A 13,718-nucleotide genomic window follows, 5' to 3' on the forward strand; every position below is an offset into this window, starting at 1 on the left:
GTCATATTTTACAACTTGTCTCATCCGAGTAAGTATGTGAAGCTAAATGTTCATTATATTTTAGACAATACATTTTTATTACTGGTGAGTATTAAAAACTTAACGCATGTGTACATGTCAAAAAGTGAATGTTTATATTATTTCCGCAATATTTATATTGAACGACTGTAACTAGTTACTTACATTACATTTGGCGCGTTAGCGGGGCTAAAACACGACAACACGAAAACTCGACAAAAACCTAATTTGTCGAGTTTTCGTGTTTTCGTGTCGGCGGGGCGAAAAAACGCAAACACGACAAATTTTACGCAAAAACTCGACGTTTAAAGGGCGCAGACACAACAGATTTATCTGTCGAGTTTTCGTGTTGGCGGGTATAAATATGTCGTGTCGGCGACCTTTATTTGTCGAGTTTTCGTGTTGTCGTGTTTTCGCCCCGCCGACACGAAAACACGACAACATGAAAACACGACAAATTCTTTTCAGACATCTCTTATAAAATGTAGAGTAATATGAAGTGTATGTATAATTGACCTGGTTCCAGAGATATTTCATTTGGGTGTGGGGAGCGGCAACAGTTAAAGAATGAAGGCGGCATCTGCGAGCCGAGTAGGGTTAGGTACGAAATGGTTAAACCCTCATGTTAGGTGGTTCAGGGCGTATTTGCCTTTAAATGTTATAAATATATGTATAAAATGGTGGCCTCTGCTGCATTTTTGAGCCCAAATTTTGAGGTACGGGGGTTGGGTATTTCGTGTGAATAAGTTAATCTTTATCGAGGCCCACGCATACTGTATACGTAATTTTTATTTTTCTATTTGTACACACTCGGGTCCTAGGCAGGGGCCGATGACCGTGCCATCCCCAAACCCCAACCCAAACACCAACCCCCAAAGTGACCTATGCTCGTCATAGTTGCACCCAATCCAACTATTTTGGCAAAGGAATAATTTCTTTTTTCACAATTTAGACCCAAAAATGCAACAGAGGCCATCATTTTATTCCTATATTTCAAAAATGTCCATGTAATACCCTTTGATCCGCTAAGTCGGATGGCATGACCCCCTAACGTATCTCAAATTTTGGTAAAAATGCAGCAGTGACCACCATTTTATACCTATATTTAAAAAATGACAAGAAAAAGACCCCGTGACTCCACTGTCAGGAGAGTTAACCGTACCTCAAAATTTGCAGCAGAAGCCAACATTTTATATATGTATTTCAAACATTTAAAGGCAGACACGCCCTGACCCACCTACTCCACTCGGCTCGCCGCTCCCCGCCCCATTGAAATATTTTTGGAACCGGATCAGTCAGTAATATTTACACTTCGTATGTTTAAAACGATAACTGACATCTGACATATTATTGTACTGTTTTATAACCTCAAATCTCCTAATGCAGCTTTAAGGAATATAAATAAATTTTGAATTGACAGTTCGTTCGAATAGAAAGGAAAAATGCTTCTAAAACCCTTTGCCACTGGCTTCAGAATAACTCTACATTTTATAAGAGATGTCTAAAAAGAATTTGTCTTGTTTTCATGTTCTCGTGTCGGCGACACGACAACACGAATTGGCAGAAATCAGCCACCATAGAAACTAGCGTATTGTTGTGCAGATAGTGGATGTAAAAATATGTTTAAGTCTCTGACTACGTTTGGTCGGATGTTTAGACTAAACTAGAGATGAGTTCAACAGGCAACACTAAACTGAATACTAGTATTGCTTAAAGCAAAACAGGAGCGAGCAAAAAGGAGCAAGTTTTGTGGGGTTTTTTTAAATATAGGCGCGGCAAATCCGAAGATCAACTCAATGATTTGGCGAAGTCTTAATCAATAGAATCATATACATAGAATCTGGGCGATTTAACGTATATAACTACAGTTTTATTCAAAGGGTACATGTCGACTTTAACAGCAATTTTGAAATGGTATAATCTTTGAATAAAAGTTTCTTTTTATCCGGAGTCTGCACTGTCTGGCATGACCTTAAATTTGATGTACCCGGTCTTGGTTATACAGTGGTCGAGGACACTGTCAACAAAAATCCAAAGAATGAAAGAAACGGTCGCTTCTATGGCTTAAGCATGCACAAACATATTACACGCACCAACTAGGAAGACAAAATCAGCTAGTTACATTATATACTGTATTGAATTTCCTAATAATCAGTGTTATAATCTAATTAAAAAAACATACAATGATTAGGTTCTATTATTACAGGTAGATGTATATTGATTATCATTCAAACCCATGAACATTATATGTCAGGTCGCGATGTCCGGTACTAACGACAAAATTGGCGTAGATCGTTTTACCATTCATTTATTTCTAGAAATGTTTGTTTTGTTCAGCCCAATTAAACGGGCAAGTTTCCTTATACTTTCATTTCCGTTCAGTTCGTAGTTTGTTTCAGTATTGAATTAGTTACATTTTAGTCTTTCATTCCAATCCGGCGAATGTTCCGAACTGGCAAAAAGGAACAACTGAAGTAAACGTGTATATATTGTGTTGATATTTCATGTAAAGTTAGCCAAATCATACTTTTATGTTTAAGTGTTGTTTGTTACTGTCATGAAAGGTTTGATACTAATTTCAAAGCAAAGCAAAGTAAACTGGCGTCGTTTCTTAGCAACATGGAAAAAAGGGTGACGATTGAAATACGAAAAAAAGAACATTTCTGGGACAACAACAAAATTAAATCATGCATTTATTGAATAACTTGCCGGGTCAATAGTCGGTGCATTGCCCGGGGTTTGAAGGCTCAGTGCATTGCCCGGGATTTGAAGGCTCAGTGCATTGTCCGGGATTTGAAGGCTCAGTGCATTGACCGGGGTTTGAAGGCTCAGTGCATTGCCCGGGATTTGAAGGCTCAGTGCATTGCCCGAGATTTGAAGGCTCAGTGCATAGCCCGGAATTTGAAGGCTCAGTGCATTGCCCGGGGTTTGAAGGCTCGAGAGCAGAAAGCTTTGACCGTTCCCCGGCAAGTGATTCAGTGTTTTTACATGATGTCAGAAAATAATTTTGTGCAATTTTATTTTTTTAACTTTTTAGCCCAGTACACGTGTTGTCTATAAACCGATCATACAGCATAAACAATTGACCTGATAAATTAAAGTATTCCATGTTGCAAAAGGTAGATATAAGTGGGTAACGAGATACATTGAATAACAACTTTAATTTACATACACTTTGTCACCCTAATGGCAATGTTAAACTTGTTCCCTTAAACTTTAATCTACGGTTATTTCCGTGGCCCAGTGTTTAATACGTAGTACCCGTATAAAATTACAATTTGTTCGATAGTGTGACCTAGTGGCATTTAAAGTTACCTATATTTTATCGATAAAGCAAGTACATAACATAAACATAATCTTTGGGAATTTCTACTTCTATTTTTATTAAATCATCGCAATTTTATCAAAATAGACACAGAAGATGGTGAAAGAGTTTCGTTTTCTAACTACACAGATTAATTAAGAATTGGATATTCGTTTACTAATAAGATTGTTAAAGAATGGATATAGACCACTAAATAAATTCATAAATTTAGATTTTACGTCGGCTGTGGTATTTAATCTCATTGATACATTAAATGAATACTTCTTCTGACGAACTCCGGTTCTCTTGTAGACATGTCACAACGCAAAAAAATGGATACACAGCATGTAGGAGGTTACTGGTTTTATGAGAAGGACTTAATTGGAAAAGGAACTTTTGGAAAGATATATCGAGCGCAAAGAGAAGGATCAAAGGGATCTGAGGTAAACAAATATGAGCCGTGCCATGGGAAAACCAACATAGTGGGTTTGCGACCAGCATGGATCCAGACCAGCCTGCGCATCCGCGCAGTCTGGTCAGGATCAATGCTGTTCGCTAACAGTTTCTCTAATAGCAATAGACTTTGAAAGCGAACAGCATGGATCCTGACCAGAATGCGCGGATGCGCAGGCTGGTCTGGATCTATGCTGGTCGCAAACCCACTATGTTGGTTTTCTCATGGCACGGCTCATATATGTATAAATATGATTATATAACTGATAGTCATTTAAATAAATTCTATTTTAACGTATGTACGTTTTCGATATCTATTGTGGTGATATTAATATCAGAAAATGTAGAATTATACATATATAATGTGAGATTCGATAGATCAAATTTTTAATCATTAAATTTTGCTAATAAAACATTGGTTAGATACCTAATAGCAGAAATTTTTATTTAAGATAATTAATGATGCGAAAAGAACGTTGTGAATTAGTCATACTTTCGGTTTAAAAATATTGAGAGGTTATAACTGCTAATCAAAGCTATTCCATTTATGGACAGGCTCCAGGTAATTACGTTTTTCAGTACATGCGTGTATGAATCCTAGATCACTAGATACAGTATGTTGCCCTGATCTCATGGCATATATCAGCCTTTAATACCGTTTATAATGACAAAAGCGATAAATGCGGAAGAAAAAATCACCATACATATCGGTCGATTCATCGAAAGTTAATTCAGTATCGTTGCCAAATTTTGAATTGATGTATATGAAATTCAAACGTTCTCACACGAATACAAAATAGATATGAACGTTCGCTCTGTATTGATTTCCTGGCTTACTTACTAATGTTATCAATAGATACCCTAATACGATATGCTGATGTACAACTTCAAAAAGAAATATAAATCAGTCTGATCCAGTAATGCCGTGAAATGATGAATAGGAATTATCGAAATGGCATGCATTAACCCTTATCCTGCTACAAATGAGCTTGTCCATCTTTCAATTTGGGCAGTACTATTAACTGTTAATAGGGGTGCTTACCTAATAGATACTGACAGAATCGCGAACAGTGCAGTTCATGATCAGACAGTACTGATCATGATCTACACCGGTCGCAAAGACAGAATCAATCGTGTCCAGCATGATAAGGTTAACGAAAAGAACTTAATTTCCAAAAACGGTATCAGGATGATTTCGCTTAACCACCCGTATAAATCATGTTCTATGCCATATAGTGTATACAGAATGGGAATCCCGTGCAGTCGGAAAACCGATTAATGGCCACATAAACCGAACTGTTAGACAATGTCTGACGGTCACAAAAAGACATGTCACCAGTCCGAGTTCCGAGACTGGACTGATCTATGCCGTCGTCAAAATGGCGACCAAGTTTGAAAATATAATTTTTCGTATCTTAAACTTTACATATGTTGCACAACAACATTTAACATTATTATTTTTGATTTTTCATCCAGGAATATTTGTTGTCAATGTAATAACACTATCGAAGTATATAAATAATTAAATGATGTGAAATAATCAAATTATATGATATCCCACCAACTTTATTTGAACAGATTGTTTTCTTATTGAATGTGTTTGTTTCGTATTTATGCTATACAGTCGAAATATACGAATATCATCAAATTCCAATAGTGCTGTGGCTTTATGTGTGCTTTAAACTATCTCAATATGAAGTATACATGTCAATTTCGATATTTATATAGCCTGTAATCTCATTATCTGCTACACATGAACATTATTCTATACCAATTTGCTGGCCCAGCATTCGTATCGCGTTGAAATGCACAGGGAGTTTAAACATCCGCACTTAATTAAATGTAATGATTAGCATTCCTGCAAATAAGGCCCTACCTTTCTTCTGATGTTTCGTTGCAGTTTTAATTTGATAGAAACCTTTCAGGATCTCAAAACTTAATTGAACGATAACAGAGTCTTTGAACAATAAAGTTTCCATAGTCCATTGTTTCTATTGTTACTGTCATTTTAGAACATGTCGGCCATTTTAGCCGAGTCTGTGGCAAGCAATGTGCGGAAAGGAATCTTTTCATGATGGATATCTGATATCACGACTGGGTGATGAAACATTTGCGATTGTCTGGCATTCTGGTTTAACTCTTGAGAGTTCTGGGATAATTCTATCGATGGTCAACGGTTGTCAATAGCTTTTTATTACATTCATAACAGTTCTATGACAGAATTGAATTCTTGCTATCACAAATGTCTTCTCCCTGGAACCACTTTGTCAACGGTAAAGAACGTATGTTGGCCATTTACAAAATTTCTTGAAATATAGACTTCCTAAGTAGAGAACGGTTACTGTATATTATTATTAGCTATCTGATTCTGATGGGCTAAAAGTAATATACATGTACTTAAATATATACCCCGTGTAAGAAGTCTTTTAGTTCTGTAAGGTTTAATGTTGAATGTATAATACACTGACTGCAACTTGTAAATGCTATTAGCTATCAGCTTTGACCACTCTTAACTGCAGTAGAGTTGTGAAGGTGTAAGAACATGTAAGGTTCGAGTACATAAAATTCTGTGACGAGTTGAGATTGCGACTGTCCAGGTCACTCCCGCTTTCCGCATCAACCAATGCAGAAACCGTGCAATGTGATAGGTATGGACTTCCCAAGAAGATCTTGATTACCAGCAGTAGCTGTAACTAATTCAGTCAGTACCAGGGCTGAGTATCATTTTTCCTAAAGAATTTAGCTGTAGAGGAAAGCCTTTCCGTCCATAAAAAGTGATTTGTTACGCATTCGTTTCACCGACAATAACTCAATTTCTGAAGACTTTGTGGTTATTTATATTTGTCAAGCTATTTAGCAATAGATTTTACAATATCGATGTTATCTGCATTGGCACAATTTGTGTTAATTGCCGAATTTATACGTATTTGAAATATTAAGATTGTAAGACTTTTTTGTTGTCGTTTGTAATTTTTCACCCACAGAGTATTGGTCTCTTTGAACAAGTAATATTTGCGATTGTCTTTCTTGACAGAAAACAAACAGGCCTTTTTTCTAAAAGGATAAACTGAATTTATAGTTAGTACCAAGGGCGTATGTTTATTTTCAGTCACATCTGACTCTTTGGCTTTATCAACAATACTCGTTTCGTATCTGATTTTAGCGCGACGCATTGTGTACTTACTTTCCGCGGCTCTGTCACTATCTTTTGAGCAGTCTGTGATCATCGTATTAAATGCGTTCTCGAATAGAAGAAAATACTATTGTATAAGCGCTAGGACACATTAAACCGCTGTACGTTTAACATATCAAACATAGTTTCCTGTGTTAAATAGAAAGACAAGCTTTCACTAGAAAGAAATGAGTACTCTCATTCAGAAAGATATGTAAAATAACCCACATGTAGAGTTATATTACAGTACATTAATATACAATTTTTTGAATGGTCGGGAGTTCAAGTCCCGGCGAGGTGACGGTGATTTTGATTTTAAGTTAGTTTTTTTTAATATATTACTATTGTTTTCAGTTAGGTAAAATTATTATTACTTGATATCAATTATTATGTATTTGATATATAGTTAATTACGATGCAGTATGGAAATGTCTTCATCAATTGTTGTATACCACTTTCCTTTAAATATATACTTGCTCACCCAAAACCGAAATTATATTTCATCATTGCATATTGCTCTAAATCTAGAAAATCTTCATCAAACATTTTTAACTTGGCTAAATGTATAAACTAACTGTGTATGCAGCAATCACAGTAACATGTCTATTTAGTAACAACCATTTGTTCCGAACAAACTTCCAGATTTTTAGTGGCGTAACATATTCATACTGTTTTTATTTACATATTTTTTATTACATGTATATAGTATTTAAACCTTACACACTACCTTTCTTACTCATAAACATTGTTTATTTTATCATTTCATAGATAATATGCGGTAATTGTTTATATACTCAAATATGGAATTTGGGCAATATATATGTATTGTATAAATGACGTTCTTCATTCAAAATAACATAAGGCGAGATAATTTTGAATGTATACGATATAAACTATAAAAACATCGCTTTTAACATCAAAAACAAACAACTCCGATCAATCATTTTGAAGATGATAACAGATTTAACATTGAAAAATGGCCGCCATTTTGATGACGTCATACACGGCTACTAAACGCTAGCGCCACCACCAAATTGTGGTGATAAGGAAATGAGCTATCGACATTTCCGTGGTGCAGCTATCGCCCGTTTCTATTTGTAAACACGTGAGTACAATTTATATTTTATCTTATATTTTCATTGATAGAACTTTTTTCGAAAATCGGAGAATGTAGTTCCGTGTAACAACACTTTTACTACAGGTTGGCTGTTATTTCATTAAAATATTACGCAAATTGTGGTGTCAGGAGCTTTTCTCCGGAATCTGACTGTGGCACATTTTCATATCGGCCAGTATTCGAACACCATTCCGATGAATAGACACACTGTAAGAACATACCTGCGCATGCAAATGGTGCAGAAATGATAAATAATTATATACGCGCACACCATGAATAATAGAATCTCGGGTTAGAAGAAATATACCAGGATTTTTAAAAGTGGTGGCGCTATAACTCTAGTGATGGCGCTATACAGTAGTGGTGGAGCTGTTACGACATTCAATAATACGAACTGCTGACGCGTCCAGAACAAAACAAACGCAACATTTTTCTAATCGATCATTTTCCTGCAAATAATTATGTTATTAAAGAAAGAAAAATACGATCATAGTGTATTTACCTTTATGAAACATTCTCTATCCAAAAAAAAAAAAAAAGAGAACAAAATACTCACAGACCCTTGGGACACATGTAGTCAAAGTAAATATTTATTCGGGTCAAGAAAAATAGTAGCAATACCTTTATTTCAAACGAAGATCTGTGTCCAGGCAATAATTTGAAGACAGTGTAGAATTTATTTTTATATTAATATTCTGAAAGTTACTTCCCTTTGTTTTTATACGTTGTTTGCACGTCATTGTAAACAAAAGACCTTACTTTCACAGTTATTTCTGAAAAGTGAATACAGTACATTTTCAATTCCAATCGATTAAATATGATTAATCAATTAGGGCTTACATGTACAATCTGAATCCATATATATGTAGATTATTTTATTTATGTATTTTGTTGAGTAACGTAATTTTAGTATAGTGTGGGATAGGTTGATATCATCGATTATTGTAGAAATTTCCGTGGCTTGCAGACAGACATTTTTATATATTAAAATTGAATATATTAGCCACTAATCATAATACAACAGCGCCACCACTACAGTATAGCGCCACCACTTGAGTGATAACGCCACCACTTTCGAAAATAGTCGTGTTTTAATTTTTTACTGTGTTTTTCGTAATTCATTGATGTGTGGGAATACGTGTAATTCATTTCTACACCATTTGCATGCGCAGGTATGTTCTTATAGTGTGTCTATTCATCGGAATGGTGTTCGAATACTTGCCGATATGAAAATATGCCACTGTCAGATTCGGGAGAAAAGCTCCTGACACCACAATTTGCATACTATTTTAATGAAATAACAGCCAACCTGTAGTAAAAGTGTTGTTACACGGAACTACATTCTCCGATTTTCGAAAAAAGTTCTATCAATAAAAATATAAGATAAAATATAAATTGTACTCACGTGTTTACAGATAGAAACGGGCGATAGCTGCACCACGGAAATGTCGATAGCTCTTTTCCTTATCACCACAATTCGGTGGTGGCGCTAGCGTTTAGTAGCCGTGTCATAACCCAATCCAGTCGCAGAATTCAGACTTGCGACGTGGCTTAGAATGAACTTCAGACATAACGGAACAGATTAGTATATGTAGACATTAATTTGTTTTCCAATCGCACGGGACCCAAAATGTGGCTCTAAGCAAATACACTAATATACACTTACAAGTTGCAACATGTCCAGAACACGGCAGCTCGCGTCTTCACTAATAGTAGGGTGACTTTCAGGGCAAAAATGGACATGGGTGGTCACAAAAGTATAACAAAGGATGTTATATACCAAAATGTTGGCAAATGTCTGAAGTTTATGAGTCTGGCAAAAATAAATTTCTCAAGTTAGTGCGGGCGGCGAAATCCAAGATGGCGTCCAAGATGGCTGCAAATTTTTGTCAGAAATGATCAAATTAATCTTAAAATATTTTTTTTCCTTTTAAATATAATAAACACCTTATATTTCATATTATATCAATAAAAAGGTTAAAATGAATAAAAACTGAAGAAAAAAAATGCTTAAAAAGGGTCAAGGTCAAGGCCAAATTCAAGGTCAAACCTGAAAATTATTAATTTTAACGTCTTTTAGGTACACATTATTGCCTGTATTTTAATGCAGTTCGAAAGATGTGTTATCTATTATCATTTGGAGAAACACTAACAAGTATGCTGTAATACATTAATAGCAGAAATTAAACAAAATGATTACAAAAGGAAAATCCAAGATGGTGTCCAAGATGGCCGGCATTATCTATAAAAGCAAAATAATTACTATTACGTTCATATGGTTCTCAATATCTCCACTGTCAAAGCATTGAAGTTAAAACTATAAAAGGGTGAACATAATTTAAACTGTCGAAAAGAATGATGATAAGAAAGTAAAAGGTCAAGGTCAAATCCAAGATCAAATCTCGAATGTGTCTTTTTCATTGTACGTTCCATGCTATAACACCGATTCTGAAGGAGCTCCATTGGGTGCCAGTAAAATACAGGAAGCAGCACAAGGTTCTGACCCACACCTTTAAGGCTCTAAACAACCAGTCCCCTGCCTATATATAATAAGTGATATGATAGAAGTGTATAAACCGGCAAGAAACCTAAGACCACAAGACACGCTGTCACAGGTTATGCCAAAAACTAGAACCATGATGTATGGCAATCGCAGCTTTTTGTTCACTGCTCCAAAGCTTTGGAACTTCCTTCCCGTTAAGATCAGGGAAGCTCACACGCTAGCTGCTTTCAAAAGCCTGCTAAAAATCCACTTCTTTGTACAACATTTCGTTAACTGACCGACACATTTTTTTCTTTTCATGAAACAGCGTAGAACAGTCTTTTATTTTAGGGTCACTTAAATACTTTTAAATAGGTATGTTTTTCTCGTTTTATCTATATGTTTTACATTCATGTTTTTGTTAATGTGGAATGCATTTTTTGTTTGTGTTGAATGCGTATTTGTTTTGTATTGTTTGCAATTTATTCTGTAAAGCACTTTAGACATGTACATGAAAAAAGAGTGTTGTTTAAATGTGGTATAATAATAATATACGAAGGCGCCGTTCAGTTTTATGAACCGTAAGACGGCACAGTGAATAAAAGGTGCAGATATAGAAATGAGAAACACAATTTCATTATACGTAAACAATAATAAACAATAAACTGTATTTTAAAATGAAGACTATTCCTTCGTATGTGGTTGTTCAATAATTACATTTATAGATATTGATATCGGTCTATGGGCCCCATTCGCTTTTTGATTTTTTAAAATCAGTCTAAGGGTTAAGTAATTATTTCTTTGGGAGTACTCTTCGCTGAAGGCGTCCCTTTTGCACCATTGAAGTGAAAATCGCGCAAAAAATATGTCGTCTGCCTAAAAGACTCTGACCGTCACAATGAAAGACCTCTGAGATACAAGGGCAAGAGAACTAAAATTTGAGAATTATCTGTTGCAATATGAAATGAATTAGAAATATTTACAGATAATACATAAAAGGAAATAAAAGTATATAACAATGACCGTAAATTGAAAAAAAAAACAGATTATTAAAATAATCTGAATCAGGAATCTTACTGGTTTACCTACTGCGCTAACCAGGCCAGGAATCTTACTGGTTTATCTTCTGCGCTTACCAGACTATCGCCAGGAATCTAACTGGTTTACCTACTGCGCTAACCAGACTATCGGCTAATTCAATACATGTTGCTACAAAGTTAGTCCGAATATCTGACTAATAAAATCTGTCAAAAGATCCTTTGGAAGCATAGAATGCAACCAAGCAGAAAAATAACAGACTCGGTCTGTTCATGAAAGGTAATGAAATGTGTTACACCTCTCGCCGCCCCTTAGCATCGTCTTCAGCGAAAGTCTATTACACAAGTATTGAATGGACTCCATGATCCCAAAGGACCAAAAAATATAACAACACTGAACTCACGGCAAAATGAGGCTCAGAAGACAGTGATGTAACTTTATGATTCATCGATAATTATTTAATAACAGTCCGTATAAATAAGTGGAAAACTAAACACGGGGCAACTGTCAAAATGTTTCACAGATTAGAAATTCGCGTGTTTGAAAAACTATATAATTAAATTTTCAGACGCGGAAGAAAAAATTATCAGGAATATGTTATCAATCAATTCGTTTAAACCTATATTTAATACTGCTAATTTAATCAATATTTATGAAATTCAAACTTATTCAATCATATAAATACAATATCAATATGAACGTCAGATCTGTATTTTTTACAAATATTTTAATCATCTACGGTGATCAATAAGTTAACTGATATGATATTTTGTTAGTCAACGGTTTTACCCACTGGCATCAGACCAGAAAGGAGACAAACCCTATGTGATTATGTGTATGCTTTTTTTTTTAACTTTACGACTGTTAGCTACATTAAATTATGGTGGCTGATTTCTGCCATTTCGTGTTGGCGTGTTGGCGTGGCGAAAACACGACAACACGAAAACTCGACAAAAACCTAGTTTGTCGAGTTTTCGTGTTTTTGTGTTGATGTGTCGGCGGGACGAAAACACGACAAATTTTACGCGATCACTCGACGTTTAAAGGGCGCCGACACGACAGATTTATCTGTCGAGTTTTCGTCCTGGCGGGTATAAATATTTCGTGTCGGCGCCCTTTATTTGTCGAGTTTTCGTGTCTTCGGGTCGGCGGTGCGACAACAAGAAAACACGACAAATTAGGTATTTGTCATATTTTCGTGTTGTCGAGTTTTCGCCCCGCCGACACGAAAACACGAAAACTCGACAAATACATTATACAATACGTAATTATTTTTCTATTTGTACAGGCTCGGGTCCTGGGCAGGGGCCGATGGCCGTGCCATCCCCAAACCCCAACCCATACCCCAAAAGTAACCTGTACTCATCATAGTTGCACCCAACTCAACTATTTTGGCAAAGGAATATTTTCTTCACAATTTAGACCCAAAAATGCAACAGAGGCCATCATTTCATTCCTGTATTTCAAAAATGTCCATGAGGATACCCTCTGACCCCTAAGCATGACCCCCTAACGTATCTCAAATTTTGGAAAAAGATGCAGCAGGGACCGCCATTTTTTACCTATATTTCAAAAATGACAAGGGAAAGACCCCGTGACTCCACTGTCAGGAGGGGTTTAACTGTACGTCAAAATTTGCAGCAGAAGCCAACATTTTATATATGTATTTCAAACTTTTAAAGGCAGACACACCCTGATCCACCTACTCCACTCGGCCCGCCGATGCCGCCTTCATTTTTTAACTGTTGCCGCTCCCCGCATCCCAATGAAATATTTCTAGTACCGGGTCAGTAATACATACACTCCGTATGCTTAAAACGATAACTGACATCTGACATATTATTGTACTGTTTTATAATCTCAAATCTCCTAATGCAGCTTTAAGGAATATAGATAAATTTTGAATTGGCGGTTCGTTCGAAAAGAAAGAAAAAATGCTTCTAAAACCCTTTGCCACTGGCTTCAGAATAACTCTACATTTTATAAGAGATGTCTAAAAAGAATTTGCCGACACGACAACACGAAAACACGAAAACTCGACAAATAATGTATTTGTCGTGTTTTCATGTTATCGTTTCGGCGGGGCGAAAACACGAAAACACGTCAAATAAAGGGCGCCGACACGACAAATTTA

At 35.8% G+C, this 13,718-nt stretch overlaps 1 protein-coding gene across 2 annotated transcripts in view; it reads left to right on the forward strand.

The window, feature by feature from the left end:
• The first annotated feature begins 3,311 nt into the window (after positions 1-3,311).
• The window catches only part of LOC123529591 (serine/threonine-protein kinase Nek5-like), a 29,827-nt gene continuing 19,420 nt past the window's right edge, over positions 3,312-13,718 (forward strand). The window contains exon 1 of one of the 2 annotated variants that reach the window (XM_053521271.1): positions 3,312-3,765. In XM_053521271.1, coding sequence (XP_053377246.1) covers positions 3,637-3,765 — 129 coding nt within the window. In that variant the 5' untranslated portion in view covers positions 3,312-3,636. The remainder of the gene's footprint in view (positions 3,766-13,718) is intronic. The other variant, XM_045309976.2, reaches the window with a different exon arrangement.

Source organism: Mercenaria mercenaria, chromosome 13 (assembly GCF_021730395.1).
Source record: "Mercenaria mercenaria strain notata chromosome 13, MADL_Memer_1, whole genome shotgun sequence".
Classification (NCBI taxonomy): domain Eukaryota; kingdom Metazoa; phylum Mollusca; class Bivalvia; order Venerida; family Veneridae; genus Mercenaria; species Mercenaria mercenaria.